Below are 23641 nucleotides of genomic sequence, written 5' to 3'. Positions count from 1 at the left end.
CTGGCTGGGTCAAGGGTGGAACAAGATCCCAGGAGGATTTAAGTCTTCTCCCCGCCCCCCAGTCCCAGGAGCCACCCCCCGCCTTGGACTTCCCCCAAACAAAGCTTTACAGTGAGGCCTAAGTTATCAGAACACATCCCTCCCTGGGGAACCCTAAGTTGAATGCCTCTAGTCAGGGGTAGGGAGTCACCCTCTAGACCACTGTGAAAGAACCACTTCCCTTGCCCTCTAGGGCCACACCTTCCAAACACTCAGTGTTGACCTTTCCAAAGGTAACAGATAGGAATTCCAGAAACATAGTGGTCTCCCAAATTCAGGTGTGCAAAAAACTAGAACTTTTTCCTCTAAAACTCAACTTTATCTTCGTGATGAGTCCCCATTTCTAACCGACAGAAAAGTCAGCCTGGTAACATTCTGATAAACTCAGCCCAATCAGTGATTTAAACTCAATCAATTCAAGTCTAACTTGGTCACTTCCCCACATGGGGGCCAGGCCTATCCCGCTCTCCTGAAGTGACCCCTGCAGCACTCTCTCAGCTGATCTCCAGGCCCCACTGCAGGCCTGCAGGATCTTCTGGGCCACCTCCCTTCTCCAGTCAAGAGAAGTCTGAGCAAATGTCACCAGCCCTATTCATTTTTTTTTTTTGATCTTGCTCAGTTTTTTTTTTTTTTACTTTTTATTGGAGTATAGCTGATTTACAGTGTTGTGTTACTTTCTGCTGTACAGCAAAGTGAATCCGTGATACATGTACATATATCCACTCTTTTTTAGATCCTTTTCCCATATAGGCCATTACAGAGTATTGAGTAGAGTTCCCTGTGTTATACAGCAGGTCCTTATTAGTTATCTATTTTACATATAGTAGTGTGTATATGTCAATCCCAATCGCCCAATTTATCCCCCCCCACCCCTTTCCCCCCGGTAATCATAAGTTTGTTTTCTACACCTGTGACTTTATTTGTTTTGTAAATAAGTTCATTTGTACCATTTTTTTAGATTCCACATTAAAGTGGTAGGATATTTGTCTTCCTCTGACTTACTTCACTCAGTATGACAATCTCTAGGTCCATCCATGTTGCTGCAAATAGCATTATTTCGTTCTTTTTTATGGCTGAGTAATATTCCACTGTATATATGTTCCACATCTTCTTTATCCATTCATCTGTTGATGGACATTTAGGTTGCTTCCATGTCCTGGCTATTGTAAATAGAGCTGCAGTGAACATTGGGGTGCCTGTATCTTTTTGAATCATGGTCTTCTCTGGATATATGCCCAGGAGAGGGATTACTGGATCATATGTTAGCACTACTTTTAGTTTTTTAAGGACCCTCTATACTGTTCTCCATAGTGGCTGTACCAATTTACATTCCCACCAACAGTGTAGGAGGGTTCCCTTTTCTCCACACCCTCTCCAGCATTTGTTGTTTGTAGATTTTTTTGATGATGGCCATTCTGACTAGTGTGAGGTGATACCTCATTGTAGTTTTTTTTTTTTTTTTTTTGCTGTACGCGGGCCTCTCGCTGTGGCCTCTCCCGTTGCGGAGCACAGGCTCTGGGCGCGCAGGCTCAGCGGCCACGGCTCACAGGCCCAGCCGCTCCGCGGCATGTGGGATCTTCCTGGACTGGGGCACGAACCCGTGTCCCCTGCATCGGCAGGCGGACTCTCAACCACTGCGCCACCAGGGAAGCCCCTCATTGTAGTTCTGATTTGCATTTCTCTAATAACTAGTGATGTTGAACATCTCTTCATGTGCTTTTTGGCCAACTGTATGTCTTTGGAGAAATGTCTATTTAGATTTTCTGCCCATTTTTGGATTGGGTTGTTTGTTTTTTGATATTGAGCTGCATGAGCCGTTTGTATATTTTGGAGATTAATCCCTTGTTGGTTGCTTCGTTTGCAAGTATTTTCTCCCATTCTGAGAGTTGTCTTTTCATTTTGTTTATGGTTCCCTTTGCTGTGCAAAAGCTTTTAAGTTTAATTAGGTCTCATTTATTTATTTTTGCTTTTATTCACCAGCCCTATTCTTCCAGGTCCTTCCCAACTGCCATATCTCCATCTGCCCCGGTGGCCTGGGGAGCATCTGACAGGTCACTGTCCTTCCTAATTCCAAACAGGGAGCAAGGCACAGGGCCCGCCGCCCTGAGAGCCCCCCAACGTCAGGGGAGCTGCACCGACACTGCCTCTAATGCTCTTCTCTAAAAACCCTCCCCTCTCCCGCTCCAGACCTCTTATCTAGTTAAGGTCCCTTTCACATCTCTTCTTACAGCTTAGCCCTTTCACTTAAAACTGCAAGACCCAGCATCTTGTTCTCTCCAGTCAGCTGGGAGGGGTGAAAACCACCCATGAATTAATACTTCTCCTAACATCTCACCACACTCTGGAGGAAAGAAAAACTTCAAATGTGGTGCATCTGGGCCTCCCCGTCCTAGACAAGTGTACGGTTATTCAGAGAGCCCCAGCGCAGGATAAAGTGCGCAGTGATCCCGCTCTAAGCGGGGCTGGCACAGAGGCCCACGCACTGCAGTGAAGGGGCAGGCAGTGCGCCCAGTGGTTTGCTGACAGCGCAGGTTTGAAGTTATATTAGCCTGGACTCATCAGGTCTCCTTACTGACGAGATCTTGGGCAAATCATCCACCTCCTCTAGGCCTCAGTTTCCTCACCTGTAACAAGATGCCACCACCTCCCAGGACCCCTGCGTGGAGCAGACTGTCAACACTGAACTCAGTGCCTGGCACGTACCTGCTCCCAAAATAAGGCCCACCCATTAGTTCTCAAAACCACACACACACTCAACCAGAGCCAGGCTCTGGGGCTCAGCGGGAATCCCCACGCTCCCTTCCCAAGCCCTTTTACCAGGACCTCTCTACACGAACGTGTGGGAGCCACTACTCCCCTTGTGTTCATTCTTGGGTGCAGGAAACAGATCCCTACTCAGGCTGGGTCAAGTCAGAATAGGGTGTATGTAGTTCGGACCCTTCAGCGGCTCATATTCGGCTCAAATTAGCTTAAGCCGAACAGAAAAAAGGAGGGGCTGCCCTTTGGCTCACATAACCTAAAATTCCAGGGCTATCTGCCTGCGGTCACTCTGGACCCAAGGACTCCACGGACACCACCCAGACTTGGCCTTGCTTGCCCCACCTCTCAGCTCTGCCTCCCTGTCTCGGCATGGTTCCACCTCCCCTCAGGGCCAGCAGCTGCAGGCTCGTCCTCTCAGCCCTCCTGGGGGAAACTTGCGTCTTTCTCGGCTGTCCCAGCAAAAGGCCAGGACTGGGCCTTGGTAGAGGCCAAGCTGGGCCACAGGGGAATTCCTGAACCGATCACCACAGCCACAGAGACACAGGGAGAGGAGTGGGGTCAACCCAACCAGGCCCCTGGGCTGAGTGAGGCAGTACTGACAAGAAGGCAGGAACGGAAACCACCAGGTGGCTGCCCTCCCTCCACAGCCCGGCTCCACGAACCCGCTCCCCAGTCGCACTCGTATTCAGCTCCCACTGCCAATGGCCTGAGAGTCTCGTTAGTTCCCAGCTGAAACTCAGGAGAGTGACAATGTGAGTGTCCCAGCTCTTTGTTAGGCAGTGATTTCCACACCAGGCCTCATGACAGGTGCTGCTGGCTGAGGACTGGTGCCCATAGGTAGGAGTCCTACTGGATCCCATCAGAGGGGGCAAAAAGCAGGGTTGGAAGATGGGGTCTCACAGTTCAAACAGGCTGCTTGGCCTGTCCGTTGGGGAAGAGCCATGGGCGGGGCAGTTTCTGTTAGAAGTAGTAGGGGAACAGCAGGCCTCACGAGTGACACATCCAACTGCACCCATGGCATCCGGAATGGAAACAACTTTATTGATACCTGAGAAAAAGTGCAGGAGAAACACTCCTTCTGACCACTCAGCCCGTTCCCTCGGGCCAGGTCATCTGGAGGCTGGACCAGTCCTCTCACCCTGCCCCTGAGTTTTGGGTCATTTGGGGCCTTGCTGACCAGTGCCCAAAGGCCAGAGAAGTCCGCAGCCAGAGTCTGGAGAGAGAACATCTGTAGCCGTGGCTCCTGAGGCCGGGGGCGGGACCAGCATGGCAGCCTCACTGGCCAAGGTCTAGAGCCTCTTGGGTCACAGTTCTAAGTCCGATGGAAAACAACTCCTCCCAGGGCTCCCGGATCCAGGCCAGCAGGGCCGTCAGCTGCTCCGGACACACAACATGGAGTGCCCAAAAGCTCTCCAGCCGGGACACCTGGCAGACAACCGGTAGTGAGGTGAGACTCACAAGGGCCACACCAGAGCAGGGGAGGCAGGGAAGGCCTCAGGAGGACCCACTGCCCCTCCCTGGTTCATGGCCTCTTCTCATCCCCAAGCCTGTGTCACTCCCCATAAAAGATCCTGACTCTGAGTTTTTTAAACAGAACCCAACCAGCCTTGACTGAAGGCCCCAAAAGGGCTTTCGCATCTACCACCTGGTTTCTTTAATCCTCCCTGTTTCCAGAGTATCATCAGTTCTGGAGTCAATTCCAAGGAACTGCCTGGGCTTCAGTCCTGGCTCTGCCACTTGTGACCTGGGCAGGTTGGTTAACATCCCCAAGCCTCAGTGTCCTCAACTGTCACTGGACTAATAATCGTAGTACCTCCTCGCGTGGAGGCTGAAAGATTACACGGCTGGCACACGGGCCCCAGCAGACACGAACTCCAAGTAGCCGGGTGCTTCCGGAGGGCCTCCCAGCTGACACAAGGCTGGGCTTCAAGTCCAGGGTGTTTCTGCTGCCTACAACTGCCTCCCTCCCTACTGTCCAACCCCCCCGTGCAGCCTCCCGGTTCCCTGCACCCTAATCCTCTGTGTTCCCCCCTACCTTGACTGCCCGTGGTAAGTTCCATACAGCCCGACACACACACACACACACACACACACACACACGCACGCACACACACACGCATGCACACACACACGCGCGCGCACACACTGCCCCTGTCCCTCTCACACGCTCCCACACCTCGTCGTAGAAGACCAGCCGCAGGTGCTCTGGGGCCGCGCGATACAGCAGCACGGAGCTCAGGCTGCTGAGTGCCTGCTGCTCCCTGACACGCACTGAAGGACCTGGCCCGGCGGGTGGGGCCTTCTCAGAGGCTTCGCCCGATGCCGCTGGAAGAGGGGGCTCTGCCTGGGACCCTATAGGGTCCTCCTCTAACAGGTACAGGGTGGACAGAGTCAGCAACAGGGACACAGGGCAGGTAGAAGGCCCTGGAGGGAAAGAGGCAGGGTGAGGCCTGGAGGAAAAGGCCATGGAAGAGCCCAGACCCCCCGGGCAGCGTCCCAGCGCTGCTCAGAAGAGGAGTGACCACACTGAGGCAGCCACAACGCGGCCTGTGCCTCTGGGGGCCAAGGCCCCCCCTTTCCCAAACGCCAGGGCTCTCCAGCCTCCAAGACCGCCGAGGCCCAAGACGAAGGGGACCTGCCTGACCACCCCACCTCCCCGTCGGAAAGGACCAGCTCTCGTCTTCACCACAAGGAAGAGGTGGAGCAGACCCAGACGATCTGGGCCCAGAAGCAAAGGTCTCTGAGCCACGGACGCCCCAGGGCACCTCCTGGCCCCTCCCAGAGGGGCAGGGAACACCAAGGCTGTTATTTGGGTGGGAAGTCCACATCCCAGCACTGAGAATTGCTACAAAGGCACGGAGAGGCGCTGGGGGGCTGGGGGGCCGGGGCAGTGGCCTCACCTTCAACCAGGAATGCCCGAAGATAGAAGAACCGGAGAGGCTCCAAGGAAGGGTCTGTCTCTAGCAACGGCCTGGGGAGAAGGTGGCAGGCCCAGGAAGGAGTAGTCAGCCAGGGGATGGGAAGTACCACGACGGGGTAGAGTGGGGAGAAGGCCAGGCCCGGGTCAGGAGGCATGGGCGCTCAGGGCCCGACCAGGGGCTTGTGGAGAGAGGGCCTGTGCTCCACGAGCAGCGTCTGGGCCTCAGCCTGGCCTCAGCCTCCTTATCGACTCACCAGAGCCGATGCTTCGGGGTCACCTCCTCCTCCGTGGCGCTGACGCTGCTCCTCCGGGTGGGGGGCAGAGACTGCAAGACATCTGGACAGAGCCAGCCAGGGACAGGGATCCCTCAAAGACTCCATCCCAACCTCTCAACACCTTCCCATCCTCTGCACTGCGGAACTTCCAAGAGGGATGGGTCCCGTTACCTGGCTGTCTCCGCTGCGGGCACCAGAGCTGGCGCTGTGGCCCTCGGCCCCCACCCCACCCTCCCTCCTCCCCCTTCCCTCTCTCACCCGTAAGCTCCTCCAGGAAGGCCTGGCAGTGCCTGGCATCTCGGGGCAGCAGGACACAGCCACCTGCCCCGGCCGCCCACTCCAGCCGCAGGCTCTGTCCTGCCAGGCCCAGCTCTATGCTACTCAGATCCTGCAGGGGAATGGCCAGGGTCGGCTGCAGCCAGCCAGCCGGAGGCCCGCTGTGGAGACAGTGAGGGCAGAGCGGCAGGAATGAGTGAGAGCATGGGGGCCCCGGACGGACCCCTCCCTGGCCATGGCCCCGCTCACTCACCGGATCTCCCCTGTCACCTTCAACACGTAGAGCCTATGATCAGACACAACCGCGAGACACAGAAACTCCCCAGGGTGCCCTGCCAACACCACTGGCACCTAAGGGGAAGAGGAAGTTGATGTGAAACAGAGAGAACTAGAGAGGCGGCTGCCAGGCTGAGGGCCGAGCTACCGGTGACCCTGCGCGTCCATCCCAGGCTCTCCATCAGCCTTGCTCTCTATCCCACAGCCCCGCCTGCACTCAGACCCACGGCAGGCTCTCAGCAGGTCTCCCTGCCTGTCATCTTGCCCCCTCCAATCCACCCTCTGACAGAACAACTGTGCCCAAACAAAAAACCAATTGCCGCTCCCCTGCTTCCAAGGCCTGCAGTGGCTCCCGCAAGACTCAGGGTCAAGTCCAAACTCCGTGGCCGACACAAGACAATGCTCCTGCATGACCCCTGCCTGCCTGTTCAGACTCCTCTCAGGACCCCCACCCTGTGGCTGTCCCAATCACAGCCAGTTCTCCCCACTAGCTACTCTCTCAGGCCTCCATGCATTTGCTGCTTCCTTGTCCTAGAACATTCTTTTCCTCCCTCCTCTGTAACTCATCCCTCAAGACTTAGTTTAGCCACCACCACAGGAAGGGGACGCTTCCCTGGCCCACACAGGCTGGGTCAGATGCCCCTCTACGGCCTGAGTCTGATTCCAGCACCTTCACACCGCGTCATGACTGACTGCTCCTCACACCAGAGGAGAAGATGGAGGGCGAGACCCATGTACTCTAGATCCTTAGTGTCCTGCAGGGCTCAGAGCTCCACAGAGAGGGTCTGATGGCGTGGGGGATATACAATAATGGCTGGAGACCCCATTTACTAAGCGCCAGGGGCTGCACCAGGCAGCCTGCAGACATCGGCTCTCACGTGTGCTCCACACCCCGTGAGGTAGGCAGTATCCTCCCCGTGGTAGAGGGGAGACAACGGAGACTCAAATACCAAGAAACATATTCACAGCCACACTGAGAGCAGCTGCCGGAGTTTAAACCAGAAGCCAGACCTGGAGGCTCCAGCACAACCGCCTGGACACACTTTGCTGTGGTGGAAACAGGCGGAAACCCTGGTCAGTTGGGGCCACAGGGCAGAGCCAGGCTGGCACAGACCTTGAGGCAGCACTGGAACTCCTCTTGGGCATCGGTGAACACCTCAACGTCCAGGAAGAGCCGGAGTCGGTGGTCCACAGAGCGGAGGCCACGGCGCTCAGGGGCTGGCGGCAAGCAGTGGGCCGTCAGCCTGCACCGGCCACCCTGGCTCCAGTGCCCCTCCCCCGAACATCCCCGTCTCTGTTCGCCTAGACTCACGGGGGCTGAGGCTCCAACTGTGGCGGTCACGGGAGGCCGGTGCCTGAGATGGGGCACTGCCGGCCCTGGTGCTGTACGCACTGTGGCCAGGAGGGCCATGGACGGGGCTCGGAGACTGCGAGGGGGCCGGCGATTGCTCTCCCTGCCTCTGTTTCCCACTGGGGGTTCCAGGGGACAGGAGAACCACGTGATCACTGCCACAGTTTGGACACACAGCAGGCGATTCTGGAAGGAGGATGGGCACAGTCCCGTGAATCACACACACAGCACCACACCCCCTTGCTGTGCTCACAGCACTCCCTCCCCACTCCCCCATCTCCAGCTTCACATGCTAGCTCCAGGCACTCCCAACCCACCTGATGCCCTCTGCAGGAGCGGCTGCTGACCAATCGCTCCCCGCCCCAGTGAGGGATGAGCAAGCCCGGGGCCTCGGCCCACAACCTCAACACACCCTGCCTTCTCATCTCAGGTTGTCTCAGAGAGGGCCAAACTCAGCCAGGCCTTGCTCTGGGTCCCTCTCACAGCCTTGGGCTGGGCATACACTTGATGTCTGAAAGCCCCAAATCAACAGATAAGGGTCCGATTCCAGGCTCCATTACTTGAAGGCTGTCATCTAAGCAACTCTGACAAGCCACCTAAGCGCTCTGTGCCTGGTGCCTCATCTGTGAGACAGGGATGATGATGGTATCTATCTTAGAAGGTGGTCAGGACGAGGGAATGGAATCGGGTAAAGATTCCAGGACACAGATCAGCGATGAGAAAGGAAACATTCTTTGAGCAGCTACAACGCACTGGGAACGTGCTAGACCCTTTGACGTTGTATCAAAACTCTCCTGAGGGCTTCCCTGGTGGCGCAGTGTTGACAGTCCGCCTGCCGATGCAGGGAACACGGGTTCGTGCCCCAGTCCGGGAGGATCCCGCATGCCGCGGAGCAGACTGCGCCTGTGAGCCATGGCCGCTGAGCCTGTGCTCCGCAGCGGGAGAGGCCACGGCAGTGAGAGGCCCGCGTACCGCAAAAAAAAAAAAAAAAAAAAAAATCATACATTTCAACGCAGGTGTTACCAAACATATTTCTTTCTTCTTCAGTGTCTTCAAAGACATGGCTTTTGACTGGTCTATAATGGAAAAACCTCTCGTCTTAGAGAACAGGATGTGAAGAGATGCCACGAGGCACTACTGGGTATCAAGTAGCTCACAAGGTCAGTCAGGGAAGGACAGTCTAAGCCAACTCCCACAGCATCCTACCCAGCGGCAAGACAACCCAGCACTGCAGTGGGGGCTCAGGAGGTTTTATGTAGTTTCTGACATATTAGTCAAAAGAAGGAGGGAAAGGCTCCAAGTTATGAAAAATTAATGGGTATGTTTAAGCAGTTACAGAGACAGTATTTCCTGACTTTAAAGGGGGAAAAAGGATGTAATTTCTTTTCTTTCTTTTTTGGGTTTTAATTTTTCCTCCAGGCAGAAAAGTTGGTCCCCGCTCCTTTCTGCCCTAGGGCTCCCCCTGCCCACTCCCACCTCAAAACCATTTTCCCTGAAGCAGCAGGAGGCGCGTGGGTAGGGAGGTCAAGGGCAGGGCTGGTACCTGTCTTCCGGAACAGAGGCCTCCAGCCTTCCTCACCGTCCAGTCCCGATCTGGGCTCCTCTGGCTTGAACTCGTGGCCACAGCGCAGACACTGGAGTCTGCCGCCGGGAGGGTCCCTCACCTCCCCAAGCTGATGCTTCCCCAAGGTGGCTGCTGGGGTCAACACAGCCAGCAGCTCCTGAAACAGGGCAGGCCAAACAGCGCCGTGAGCAGGACCCCAGCCCTCGGGCTTCCAACTTCCCGCAGCCTCCTGGGCCCCACGCCAGGCCCCGTCACCTGGACAGCGGCCTGGGCATCTGGCTCCAGCACCACATAGCGACGCAACTGCCGCTCGGGGCAGATGTAGGAGAAGCGGAGAACAAGGACGGGGCCCCCAGGGCGTGGATCTGAGCCCTGCGCAGGAAGAGGGGGTCGGAGGGATGAGGGTTATACTGAGAGCGTGGAGGAAAACAAAGCTCTGGACTCCATCAAAATGCTTTTGCTGACCGCCATGCTCCAGCCCAGAAGCTCTGCTCCTCAGCCCAGCCTCCCAGGCCGCCTGGGGCCCACCTTGCCCCGCTCAGCGCCCCTCCGAGGCTCTAAGCTCAGAGAGAGTGTGGGAAGCACGCCGCCCAGTGCCTGGCGCCCGACACCATGCTGTCAGAGCCGGCTCCCATAGAAGCCCAGCACCGCTTCCAGAAGCCCGGCTCCCGTCGCTCACCTCGGGCACCGGCTCGCTCTGGGTCTGGGTCTCAGCCTCTATCTCAGCTGCCTCCAGACTCTGGAGCTCAAGCCGTTCCAGGGTTCGAGCTGCTTGGAGCTCCACCTCAAACAGGTGGCCAGCAGTGACCCAGAGAAAGCATTCCCTGCCCCGCAAGCCCTCGGGCCCCTCCAGGGGACACACCAACATGGGGTGGCAGAGCTCCACTGAGGAGAGACCAAGAGAGGGACCCTGTAAGGAGAGACAGGCAGCCAAGACTCTGCCCCCCGTGGGGTGGCCGTCCATTCCCAAGGGGTCAGCCACCCCGCACCTGGGGTCTCCTAACTCCCAGACGCGCCCCACCACTGGCCCCAGCCTCCACACCCACCGCGCACTCACCCTCCACTCCGCGTGGCTCCTGCCCCTCCTCCTCCTCCTCTTCCTCTTCCCCTCCCTCCTCTTCCTCCTGCGGCTCCGGCTCCACCCCGACCTCCTCTGCCTCTTCCTGTGCAGACTCCGTCTCAGGGGGCGGAGGGCTGCATACAGTCTCTGGGCTCGGGGTGCCCGGACGCAGGGTGCCTAGGGCAGGGGTCCCGGAGGCCTGCAGGTGATTCCTGTACTGCAGCCAGTCACGGCCAAAGCGGTCCCGGAAGCTGTTCATGAGCTCCAGTTCCCGATGCTGCTGCACAAACCACCCTGGGCAGGCGGGGGAGAGCAGCTTAGCGAGCCCGGACCGCCACAGTCCCCGGCGGCCCCGGCCTCTTCTGAGCGTGCCCCTCAGGGTGAAGGAAAAGGGGCTGCGACGGCAGGGGGAGAGCCAGGTCAGAAGGAGCACGGCCCAAAGCGCCTTCTGTGGGACACCGTGGTCACGTGCGACTCAGAAGCACGCAGCACCTGCTGCTTTGGGAGACTGGACAGACCGAGCAGCACATTTAAGGTCCTAAGGCATCCTGAAGAAACTACTTAAGTCTCGTTTAACACAGCTTTTCCCAGACTGATCGGGCCACGGAATCCTTTCATCACCTGACCTCTGACATCCAACAAAAACAGTGTTCTTTGAAAAACCCTTTGATAAGTGCTGCCCAGGAGCAGTCTCTTCTCTCTTCCCCAGACTAAAAGGAAAGAGGAAGGACGACGAGGCCCCTCACGATGCTCCACTCCACCAAAACTAAAAGTCCTCCCAGCCAGAGACTGGAGCGCGCTGGACGGGGGCGGGGGGGGGGGGGGGGGCTGGCGAGGGGCTAACTCACCAGCCGGGGAGGGGTCCAGAGTCCGGGGCTCCGGGTCCGTATCACTGGGTTCCGAGATACTCGCCCGCCTCACACGGACTCGGCTCTGAGGTTGGGTAGAGGGACCACATTCTATGAAAGCCAGGGGCCTGACACCCAACCTGCCCAAGATACACACCCACAGGCAAGGATAAGCCCTTACTTACTCCCAGTGCATTGGCTAACCAGAGCCGCCATTGAGGCACCCAACCCCGGGCACGAGGCAGCCTAGGACACCGTTTACCTTAACCTTACGAACCGGGGGCTGGACCACAACGCCCCCCGACGAGGGGCTGTCACTCAAGTCAGCGCCGCCGGAGGTTTCTGTGGTACTCCCCACCGGCCGGGGCAGAGGTGGGGCCATGGGGCCAAGGCCTGAGGATGGGGAGGTCTGGCGTGGGGCAACAGGAAGGAGAAAGAGGTCGGAGCGAGGGAGCACCTCTGTCCCGCCCGAGCTCGCTGAGAGACGGGACCCGCTTGCAGCTGAGCAGGCAGCCCCCTCCTGCACAGCCCTCTATTTTCCTCAGCCAGTGCCCTCCCTTCACATCCTCCCAAGTCAATCCCGCCATCATTCCCACCACACGAACCTGAAAATCAGTCAGTGACAAGGCCTTCCCATCAAGAAGGAACTGAGTGAAGATAAAAGGGGAGGGTAGTGTCGGTGGGGAGCACACGCCCTGGGGAGCCCCAAGCCAGGGCTGGGGGTCCTCCTAGCCCTGTAAGCACCAGCAGGGTCGGCGAGGGGGAACAGCATGATAGGCAGGGGGTCCGAGGCCTTGGTCCCTAGCCTAGGGATGGGGGTGGAGAGGCAAGAGGGTGCAGGGGCTGGGGAGGCCTGGGCAGGAAAGGGAAGGCAGAGCAGACGCGGGAAGACCACTCACCCCAGCAGCAGCGTCCCTGGCACGGGGCGACAAGCACCGGGCGGTGGCCGCTCGGTGCTCAGGGTGGAACCACAAAGGGTTCCCCTCCAGGCAGAGCTGGGGACAGGAAGAGGAGGCTGAGGCAGGCCTCGGGCACCCCCGTGTGAGGAGGGATGCTGAGCGGCTCAGCATGGGGGCGAGGGAGGGAAGGAAGGAGGGGCGCAAAGCTAGCTCCTGGGTCCTCACCTTGCGGAGCTCAGCCAGCAGCCACAGTGGCGACAGCTCCCTGTGTCTTTCCAGCAGGTTGTAGGCCACATCCAGGTGCCGCAGGTTCCGCAGCTGCTCCAGGCCTGGGGCAGGGGTGAGAGGGGAGGAGGGGCATGCGGGTGAGCAAGAGTGGAGGGGGTGGGGGGCACAGCAGAAAGGCCAGCCTGGGCACCTCAGACCTGCCCGAAGGCCGCATGAGAGGCTCTGGGGGCACACGGGTCCCAGGCCGCCCTGAGTCTCACACTGCCGCCGTTCCCCTCCACGTCTGCCCTGTCCTCCCCTACAGCCTGGCCACCCCATCTCCCCCACTCACCGTGCAGGCTCTGGAGCTCATTGCCTCGTAGTATCAGGGTCCCCAGAGCAGCCCCCGAGGGTCCCATTCTCGGCACCAGACGCAGATGGTTATAGGAGATGTCCAGATGGCAGAGCTCAGACAAGTCCTGGGAGCGGGTGGGGGTGAGGAAGATTCTCTCCTTGACCAAACTCTAGTCAGGCTCCTCTGAACCCTCTTCTCAACTAGGCCTCAACCTTGGCCTATAAAGACTGTCAGCACAAATGATTTCATCCCCCCACCTCCCTCCACATGAAGGCTTGCACAAATCTACCAGTTTCCGATAGCTCCAGAATGACAACTCCAGTCCCCTTACACTGCTGCCCAGAAAAACTCAAGGCTGCCAGAAGGACTTAGTTTGCTCCAGCCAACGCCTGAAGATAGGGCCCAGGTCTCCCAGCCTCCATGGGACTTCGAAAAGTGCCAGTTAGCAGACCAGACAGGTTTCACACAAACCAATGCCCGTTTCCTGCTTTTTGTAAATTTCCACTTCCCTGACTTCAGAGGAACTCGTCTAGAGTTTGGTCAAGGAGAGAATCTGCTCAAGGCCCCCATCGTCCCCCTTTCCACTAGCTCACTCTCCGCTGAGAACGCCCCCCGATGCACAAATCAAACTTGAGTTCAGTTCACGCTGAATAGCTTATTACTGATTAAAATAGTTTTACTACTAATCAAATATCACAAATAGTTTATTACCATTTTAACTAGTATCCAGCTTTATCTAACAGGGAGACATGGGAGAAGTGTCCTTCATCCTCACCACGAAAGCTACCCTTTTCTGAGCTAGGCACTGGGCTAAGTAACATCAGATACCGTTCACAATCATTTTAATACAATAAAAGTAGATACTCCTAGGATGTGCACTTTACAGATAAAAAAATTGAGAGACTAACTAATTTGTCCCAAATCACACAGGGATAGGAGTTGAGATTTGAACACTGCTTTGTCTTATGCTGGAATCTGTGCCTCCAAACAGTATCACCTCCCAGAATGTGGCTCCAAGGGGGTTAGGGGCCTGGGGGCGAGGGCAAGGGCAAGGTGGGAGCAAAAGGAGTCCAGGAGAGAGGGTCAGAGCGGAACAATCAGAGGCCCCAGTGGCTGGGGCCAGCCAGGCTGTTCCTACTCACCATCAGGAAACCCTCACAGTCCTGGACCTGATTGTGGCTCAGGTTCAAGAAGCGCAGAGCTGACAAGAGACGCTGAGGGAGGATGGGGAAAGGAAGTGGAAAATGGGACGCCCCCAGGCAGCCAACTGGCCCTCCTCCCTAAGGACCCATCCCTGTCGTTCCCCAGCTCCCCAAAGCCCCTTCTGAGGCTCACTCACCAGGGAGCTGTCCAAGGCAGTCAGAGTGTTGTAGCTGAAGTCAGCAGAGAGCAGAGCCAGCCAGGGCAGGGCGGAGCAGAGGTCCCCACCGCAGGCTGAAAGGAGCTCCTGCACAGGCAGGCAGGCGCTGTTACCTCCACTCTCCCCTCCCTACCATGCCAAGACCACGCTCTATCAGCCGGCCGTTCATTCACTCTTTATACACTGAACTCAGTCTGGAGATGAAGACTTAAAGAAAGCCCAGGGCCCTGTCCCCAAGGAGTTCACCGTGGGCAGAGCGGGGAGGCAGACATGAGGATATTGCATACAATATGCTAGGTGTGACTGTAAACATACGGACAGGCACAGAGTGCTGCAGGAACACAGCAGAAGAAGCAAGGACACTGGGTCCAGAGGCAGGTGGGAGGCAGGAGGCAGGGAAGGCTGCAGAGAAGGGGGAACCCCAGAGCTTGGTCCTCCACATCTCTCAGGACAAGGCATCCACGTTCACCCCTCACCCTCCTCACCTCTAATGCCTGGAGGCTCCTGCTGCAAATCAGGGTCTCCAGCTGGGAATAGATGGCACGGAGGCCATGGAGGCAGTGGAGGGGGACACCTCGGAGCTGGGGCAAGGGAAGGGAGGGAGGGAGGAAGACTGAACTTCACAGAAGACAGAGGTCTCATCCCCGCCTCCCAACAGGGAGGCAGGAAAAGATGACGAAGCCACCTATGGTTCAGGGCAGCATTAAGTGGATGAGAGTGGGTGGCACAGCACTGCAGAGCAACCAGCACACTCAGGTCTGCCCCCGACGCCCCACCAAAAGAGGCCACATCTCTTTCTCTGCCCCAAATGGCTGCTCATGCTGGGTTTTGTGCACCGACATCCCCCAACACCCCATACCTCCAGCTGCCGAAGGGACTTGAATGGAAAGATTTTGATGGGCCCTGGGAGGCCAAGACCTGGGACATGGACCAGCTTAAAAAAAAACAAAAAGAAAACACTCAGGTCACTGAGGTCCAGCACATGTCCGTTTCCTTGGCCTCTCTTCCCTAGCACGGCCAAGCACAGCTCTCACCTCATCTGAATCCGGGCCCTGCAGACTTCGTGCACTTAGGCCGTACCCCCAGCCCCGCCTCCACTGCTCTTTTGGGCTTTTTGTATATCCTACCCCATTCCCACCCCAGAACCTTGAGTGAAAGTGTTTTCTGCAGCACGTCGAAGAGGAACTGAAGCTGGAGGATGACGGGAGAGTCGGCAGGGTGGGAAGGCAGAGCCACAAAGCCTGTCTGGCCAGGGCCCCATGGCCCCAGGTGCAGCTCAAATACGTGGTTCAGCTGCTGCAGTGCGGCAGTGAGCAGGCTCAGGGTGCTACGGCCAGACAGGACTGCATCCCCTGCAGGGAGAGGGGCAGACAGGAGGAGCACATAAGAAAAGGCTCTTTCCTTTTATTCTAAGACTTGTGACCCCAGCATACACCCACTCCAACCCGTACTGTCGATCCTCCACTACAGGATCAAATTTTTACCTCTTCCTTGCTCAAAAGTCTTCAACGGCTCCCCTCTACCTTCAGAAACTCCTAACTTTTCAGCCTGATATAGCAGACTGCTTCGCTACAAGACTCCAACTTTTCTAAATATTCCTTCACCTTCTGCTCAAAAGAGCCGGGCCTACTCACAGTGCTGGAAATACAGTCGACTTGGTTCCCCGCTTCCTCATTTTCTGACACACCCCCTTCCACTCTGCCCAGCTTGAGACGTACCTTCTCTCCCGGAAGCTTTCTCAACACACAACACTGCTGAACTTTTTCCCATAATCACTCATTTTACATTAAAGTTGATTGCTTTATCTGTATTTTTTTTCTGATTGCAAAAGTAACATGCACACTTACAGAAACTTTCAAACAACACTAAAATGCATGTCATGGAAATAACCACTCTACAGCACTAAGGTATTGTTATTGCTCTCCATGTTAAAACTGCTTTCTCCAATGAGACTCTCATCCTTGAGGGCATCTTTGGTATTCATTACTGCAACTAAAAAAGTACAACTACAAGGTAGGCGAAGGGAATTTTTTTAAAGTTTTTTGAAAAAATAAGGATTGACTAGAAGGATTTTGCAGAAATAGTACAGACAGGTCCCTCATACCTTTAAAATTTAATCCCCAATGGTTATATTTTATATGGAGTACAATATCAAAACCAGGAAATTGGCATTGGTACAATGTGTATATATAGATCTATGCTATTTTGCTACATGTAGATTCCCGTAACCACCACTACAATCAAGATACAAATCTATTCCATCACTGCCACACTCTCCCTCCTGCTACCTCTTTAGTCACTTGTGTCCCTGCACATGCACGCGTGCACGCGCACACACACACACACCATCAGCCCTAACCCCTGGAACCAAGTCAGATTTCTGCTGAATTATCAAATCCTACAACCTTGTATGAAGGATTTTCTATGTACTAAACACTGAGGAGATACAGACAAGGTTCAAGGATTCTCCCCACCCTCAAAGAGCCTCCCAGTCTACAAGCAGAGATAAGACATGTGCACAGTTAATACTACAAGCCAGAAAGTAAAAATGCTATAGAGATTCCACAGATAGCATCAATAGGAGTGCAGAGTGATGGAAGGCAGCTAACGTTGAGTAATATGTGCCAGACATATGTTACTTCATTTAAATGTCATCAGAATCTCCTAAGAAGCACTGCTAACACTCTCTTACAAATAAGGAAATTGGACTTAAAAGAAGAATCTCGATTGAGATCATACAGCTGGTAGGAAGTTGTCCATCTGATTTCAAAGCCAGGACTTGTTCTACCACAACTAATGCCATCCATTACTGAACAACGACTATGGCTCCACTGTGCCCAGGCTCCGAGGAAAGAAATTATAATAATTACTACCAATTTTGAGCACTTACTGTATATGCAATCGTTGTTCTAAATGCTTTATGTGAATTAAAATTAATCCCCATAGCAACCTTTAAGATAAGTACAATCATTATGTCGTTCTGCTGGTGAGGAAAAGTAAGGCTCAGAAAACTTAAACAATTTGGTCAAGTTTGAAAGACTTGGGATTCCAACCCAGGTGGGTCTGACTTCAAATCTCGTGCTTTTAATTATGCTAAACTTAGTGCTTTGCCACAGAACGAGGATTATGACCAGTCCTTGGTCTCGAGGGGCTTACGGCCAAGTAACCATCACTTCCCTCTGAGAGTATCAGAGAACGCATGAAGGAAGTGGCACTGGAGTTTGGCCTCGAAGGATGGCTAAGGTCTAGACTGTCAAAGACAAAGAACAACAGAACGAACAAACCCCAGAGAAGTAAAGAAATGAATTCTTCGACACCCAAACCCTCGGAACCCTAAACAGCTGTAACCCCACGACTCTTACGGGGCGTGTCTCTGGAAGGTAGGAAGTACCCCATCTCGCCCCAGCCCAACCAGAAGTCTACCCACCGGACTCACGCAGCAGCCCAGCGAGCTTCCACACCAGGGAGTCCCGCGGGGCGGTAGTCATGGCCACAGGACGCTGGGGGCGGAGCCTGAACAAAGAGGAAGCGGAAGAGCTTCAGGTGGGTGGTAGTGCCAAAAGGCCAAGACGTCCGCGCAAACCGAGGCCTCGCCGAGAGAAAAACAAACAAAAAAGAGGGCGAGTAAGAGCTCCTCCTTGGTGCCCTTTCAAGGAGCATAAGGTCTGGCCAGCCAGACTGAGCTTTCTGTATAATCCTGCCACCAGCTCTGCAGCCCGGCGCCTATCAATAATGGGCAGGAAGTCCCGCCCCGGAAGAAAGGCGCGCGGGAGGGACGGCCGTAAAGCAGGCCTCCGCTGCCGGAAACCACGCCCTAAGTCGTGCGAACGTGTCGGATGGGGGGCGGTGCCCGCTGGTTCTGTCGAGGGCGGGGCTTCTGCGGCGGCAGCTGCTTGAGCCCAGACCACTGCTGCAAGTTGGGCCTCCGTCGACCGCACCCAGCTGTGGGCTCCGCACGTCCTGAGACGCCCGCTGGGCTCGGCGGTGCTCCTCCGAGCCAGTGAGGAAAATCTGACTCCTTGTTTGCAGACTGGGTGGGGAAGCAGAGTTTAGAGAAAAGGAATTTTCTGTTAGTAAGAAAAAGACTCGTCCAACGTGAACACTCCTTTTTCAATTAAAGGAGAGCATGTCCGCCATGGAGGGACTTTTTTTGACATCTGTGTGAAAGAGCTGGAGCTGGCGGAGGTGCCATCTCTGGGGTTTCTTTGACAGTTTTACTTAATCTCGCTCCAGACTCGCTTTTCTTTTTTCCTTCATCAATATCGGGCTTTCTCATTAGCGATTGTTAGCCCTCCACGTGCACCTCGTCCTTTGTTTGTTGTTGTTGTTGTTTTTACTTTGTTTTCCAACACCTGAATTTAAAAGTTGTTATTGTTTCGGGATTGAAAATGAGAAAACGGATTCACAAAGCTTAGGTTACTTGGGAAGGTCGTTCAATTAGTAACCGATATTGCTGAGACTGCCAAGTTCCCGTTGTAGCTTTCACCTGGCTCCCGGTCAAATAACAGACATCGACTACAGAATTAGATTAAGAATAATGTCTCTTAACAGAATTTCTTGTTTTCAAGGAGGCTTTGTTTGTTTGGTTGGTTGGGTTTTTTAATGTAGTGCCCAATTTTCTGATTTATTTTCAAAATGAATCGTAAGCCAGTTGAGAGTAGGAATAAGGAATAAGGTCACAGGCATCTTTATCCCAAGTTGCAAAATTTGAAGGATCTTCTTTTCTGAAGGCAAATTATTTGAAATGGCAAGTTATGCCACTAAAGCACACAGTTTGGCGACTATGGCATACCTTGTGTGGTCTGAGCCCAAACCCTAAAAGGCAGTGAAAGGGACTACGAGGAAGCACGTCATGATCAGCGAAGCAGTATAAAAATATGAAGTAAAAGTAGGACCTCGATATATATATATATTTGTTTTTTTTATTGGAGTATAGTTGCTTTACAATATTGTGTTAGTTTACCCTGAACAGCAAAGTGAGTCAGCTATACCTGTACATATATCCCCTCTTTTTTAGATTTCCTTCTCATTTAGGTCACCACAGAGCATTGAGTTCCCTGTGTTCTACAGTAGGTTTCAATATATTTTTGTTGAATTATTAATCCCATAAGGGTGATGATTGTCAGTCCCTTTTTAGCAATTGCCTGGAACCCGGGAGGGCGGGTTCTCCCATACTGTTACTGCTAATTCTATCCTTTTTAGACAAGAAGAGACAGATTCTTTTGATGTTTGTGACATTGTAGTGCTTTGAAATCAATTTCAGAGGTGCCTCTCCAGCCCACATCGTTTTTCACCATTCACGTGGGTAGCTCCTATAGCCATATTTGTTCTGCATCCCCTTGAATGTAAAAGGGGGACAAAAAGCAGCAAAGAAAGCTGAACTACAGAGGGAGAGGAAACCATCTCCTGAGAGAAGCAACAAGAAGAGACCAAGCAGTTCTTTTCTCCAGCCCTGTGTGAGGCCCACTCCCCTTTCTGCCCTTGGCCTGCAGGGCAGGCCTTGGCCACCTTCCAAAGAATTCTCCCCACCCCACCCCTTTTTTTTTCCCTAAGTTAGTTTGAGTGTATTTCTGTAAAGTGCTACCATAAGGACCTGGACTAAAACAAAACCTTTGCAAAAACTTAAAGTCTGAAAGGGGAAAAAATTATCCATTCACCATAACAGAAAAAGAGAGGACCTAGAACATTTTGAGAAATATGCCATATATATATGAAGAAAACTGGAGAACTTTAAGGACATTAGAAATGACCTAAGTAATTGAAAGATAACATGTTCCTGATGAGAAGACTCAGTATTATAATGATGTCAATTTAATGCAATTTCCATCAGAATTTCAGTGGGAAGATTTTGGAACTTGACAAGTTGATTCTTAAATTCCTCTGGAAGACTATACATATGAGCACTGCCAAGAAACTTCGAGGGAAAAAAAGAATAAGAGGCACTTAGAGGGGACTTGCCCTACCAGATAACAAAATGTCCTATAAAGCCACAGTAACCAAAGCAGCATGATACTGACAAAAAGATGGACAAATATTGACAGAAACAACCAAGATTACATGGGGATTTTTTTTTACTATCCATGATAAAATTGATTTTAATGGTATAAAAAAAAGTGAGTTGTTCAATAGTTTTGGGACAGCTAGCTGTCCCATCTGAAAAACACTAAGTTCCTTCCCTTACACCACACCCATGAAATTCCAGGAGGATTAAAGAGCTAAACATTATTTTAACAATTAAATCTAAGGACTCTTTAAAGTTCAAATTTCAAAGTCACCTCTTAAAGAATTATTATCTTTATTAAAAAGACATGCAATGCCATTTCAAAAAAAATTATCCTTAGAAAGTAATATACTGCATAATTTCATGTTACCATGAATGAAATTATGTTCCTCAAAGAAATGTCATGACATCATGCTCTTAATTGACAAACACTCTTCTGAGTTTTATTCCACAGGAATAACACTCCACCTAAAATCAGAAATGTGCATCAGGTTTCAGCCCCATGTTATTGTGTGAGGAGGAAAGTGAGTTGTAAGCGGCTGCCACTGGTAGCTTCCCTGCCACCCCTAAGTTCCCTGGGGTGGCATCTGCAAAATGCTTGTTACCAAAGGGGTAAGGGAAGGTGTGCTGGTTATAACTTAGGCAGCAGGAATGGAGAGAAGGAAAGAGAGGGTATCTTCATACAAGAATGACAAAGTCAGCTACCGGAGGATACAAACTTCAGCATCCCGGTCCAAAGCTTGCTTGTTTCTGCTGCCTTGGAGCAGGCAATTCCCTGGACTGTTGCCCACGGGGGAACAGAAGTTTACCTTTAGGACATGAGCCACTGTCTCTGATCTGGACCTCACCACTCTGGTGCTACAGACTCCTGCAGCAGATCGGATAACCGAAACCTAAGGATTCCTCCATAATGAAAATTTCACACTTGAAATTGCATTGTGGGTAGGGAGGGTGAAATTGCATGATTTCTTTGTTTCCTCAACTAGGTATCTTCATGGATCAGGAAGGCAGCAGGGGAGGGGGGCACAATGGAAAGGAATGAAGAGGTGCATATCACCTCCAAAAATAGATTTTAGTAAAAGAGCTTGCACTAGTTTGTCTGTGCGCCTGGCCCCCTCAGCCCCAGGACTGAGTGGTCGGAGGCAGTTCTTTCTATGTTAGTAACCGCATACCATGTTTCTTGGCTCTGCTGCCAGACTGAGCCACAAAAGACTGGTGCAGGCATTGATCGAGTCACCAAAATCAAACATATGGGACAAATAAGCAGTACTGGAGGAGATCTGGCATGAGAACTCTGCTTTGGACCGTGACCAAGCATCCTGCCTGGTTCCAGGAGAGACTGAATGTGAGGCGCACAGAGGGAAAGCTGGAGAGGCAGAAGCCAAGCTCAATGCGAAATCAGAGAAGCCAGAGCCTGAGAATGGCTGGCTGAAAAGCCACAAAATAACAATATTTCAGTGACCCAACAGCAGCCATGGTCACCCAGCCCAAGAGGAATTTGCAGTTCTGCACAAAATATATTGAGGGATTCCCTGAGTGGCTTTATAGAAAACCTGAGGTCACCTGAGGGTGCCTTTAATTCTTTTCATTACCTAGCCTGGAAACCCATGGAATCATCTGAGAAGGGGGTTAAGAAGGGCTATAAGAAAGATCGGCCTTGTGCTTAATTCAGAACACAGAAAGGAAAAGATGAGATGAAAACTACATTCCCCATTCCAGCTGGGGAATTCCAGCAAAAGCCTGATTGGAAATGTGAATGGAGGCAGCTATGGAGAAGAGAAGAAAGCAGGCAGAGTCTCGGAGAGGAAGAAAAAGTCACTGTTTCAGGCATAACCCAGGGAAGGCCTGTGGTAAAGTCAGGTACTTATGTGCCAAGTGTCTTCCATCTCAATTCTGCCTACACGCAGGGCTGAAGAGACGAGAGAAATGGTCCACAGCAAGAGAAGAAGCTGCAAATGGAATAGCAATAAAACCTGCAGACAAGCGAGATCAGAGGGATTAGGGTCTCCAGGACCAGGGGAAGGGGAAAGGCAGAGCCTGCTTGGGAATCTCAGAGCCTCTGTAGAACCTCAAATTCAGAGCAGTCTTTCATTCTTTCATTCGTTCAACCAACATTTACTGAGCACTGACTATGTGTGAGATCCTGTGCTGGATTCCGGGTAAACACTGGCGACGACAGTATGGCTCTTGTTCTCAAGGGCTGGCAGTGTGGTGGAAGAGAGACTCCTGTAATCACATCTCAGCATTGTATTCGCTTCCTATTGCCGCTGTAACAAATTCCACCAAACAGTTGCTTGAAACAACACGTATTTATTATCTTATAGTTCTGAAGATCAGAAGTCCAAACTAGATCTCACTGGGCTAAAAATTAAGGTGTCGGCGGGGCTTTGTTACTTTCAGGAGGCTCCAGGGGAGAATCTGTTCTCTTGTCTTTTCCAGCTTCAAGAGGCTGCCTGCTTCCCTGGTTCATGGCCCCCTTCCATCTTCACAGCCGGTGGTGACTGACTGAGTCTTTCTGACATCACATCACTCTGACACTGACTCTGCCACCATCTTCCCCATTTAAGGACCCTTGTGATTACACTGGGCCCACCTGGATAATCCGAGGTAATCATCCTATTCTCAGGTCAGTGGATTAACAACTTTAATTCCATCCACAATCTCAATTCTCCCTTGCCATATAACATAACATTTTTAACTAAATAAATTTGACATATAACATTGTGTAAATTTAGAGTGTAGGTATAACATTTGCCCAGATTCTGGGGATTAGGACATAGACATTATTGGGGGAAGGGGCCATTATGCTGTCTATCACAAACATGATGCATGTTATGGTAGAGACAGTGCTATGGGAGATGGTTCCTGTCCAAAACTGCCAACTGAATACATGCTGCAGCCTCTACCTCCCATCCCAAATGGTTAGAAATAACAGAAAACATATAAAAATAAGTAAATAAATTCATAATCATCCTGGACAAAAAGGAGAGCCCGTGGTGGGCCAGAAATCATGAGGAATCCCTGGAAGAAGGATGGCAGGTGCAAGTTGGTCAGAGGAGAAAACCACAGCTCAGAATGTGCATAGCAGCAGAGTACCATAGGAGCCGCAAGAGCGCTCTGTGCCCAGAGAGGGCGGATCCTGAGAGGTCCTGGGCTCAAGGGCCATCCACAGCGCACTGATTTTTCAGCATGCCACAGCACGTCAGCCATTCCACACACACTCCCCCTTCTTGTCTCCTGGGGCCACGAAATTCCAGCAGGATTATCTGCCTTCAGGTAGGAGCAGTGGATATAAGATCATTAGATGGAGAGAAAGGACAGTGTTCCTGGTGACTGGTGGCACGTAGGAGGTAAAGGGAGCACCCATTTGCAGAAGATGAGCTGCCAGGACACCCTACCTCACAGCATATGCCGCTGCCAACGGTAACTGACAAGGTTTTGATGTACACC

General features: G+C 53.0%; 1 protein-coding gene across 3 annotated transcripts; it reads right to left on the bottom strand.

Moving 5' to 3' along the window:
* Window positions 1–3833: 3833 nt before the first annotated feature.
* On the bottom strand, window positions 3834–18118 carry STK11IP (serine/threonine kinase 11 interacting protein). 3 transcript variants are annotated; one of them, XM_079924334.1, is made up of 24 exons: window positions 17618–18118; window positions 15337–15542; window positions 15050–15124; window positions 14676–14771; window positions 14170–14277; window positions 13973–14044; window positions 12828–12954; window positions 12494–12597; window positions 12269–12364; window positions 11975–12016; window positions 11632–11778; window positions 11370–11454; window positions 10519–10815; window positions 10141–10346; window positions 9717–9833; window positions 9441–9618; window positions 7859–8083; window positions 7661–7764; window positions 6524–6621; window positions 6253–6431; window positions 5974–6055; window positions 5700–5770; window positions 4976–5223; window positions 3834–4224 (listed from the first exon to the last, which is right to left on the bottom strand). In XM_079924334.1, exons 1-24 carry the CDS (start codon window positions 17676–17678, stop codon window positions 4075–4077), a joined length of 3174 nt encoding a protein of 1057 aa, XP_079780460.1. In that variant the 5' UTR covers window positions 17679–18118; the 3' UTR covers window positions 3834–4074. The 3 variants fall into 3 exon arrangements, with proteins under 3 accessions (XP_079780460.1, XP_079780462.1, XP_079780461.1); XM_079924336.1 differs by lacking the exon at window positions 9717–9833; XM_079924335.1 differs by lacking the exon at window positions 13973–14044.
* Between the last annotated feature and the right edge of the window lie 5523 nt (window positions 18119–23641).

The sequence above is a fragment of the Stenella coeruleoalba genome (genome assembly GCF_951394435.1).
Source record: "Stenella coeruleoalba genome assembly, chromosome: 6".
Lineage (NCBI taxonomy): Eukaryota > Metazoa > Chordata > Mammalia > Artiodactyla > Delphinidae > Stenella > Stenella coeruleoalba.
This window is presented reverse-complemented; position numbering and strand designations above follow the sequence as displayed.

Excerpts from the sequence above, each read along its gene's own strand:
- STK11IP (XM_079924334.1), bottom strand. The coding sequence starts at position 17,678 with ATGACTACCGCCCCGCGGGACTCCCTGGTGTGGAAGCTCGCTGGGCTG. Across the intron at positions 12,955-13,972 it reads ACTGTGAGGGTTTCCTGATG|GACTTGTCTGAGCTCTGCCA; the intron begins GTGAGTAGGAAC and ends ACCCGCTCCCAG. Across the intron at positions 10,347-10,518 it reads GGAGCCACGCGGAGTGGAGG|TGGAGCTCTGCCACCCCATG; the intron begins GTGAGTGCGCGG and ends GTCTCTCCTCAG.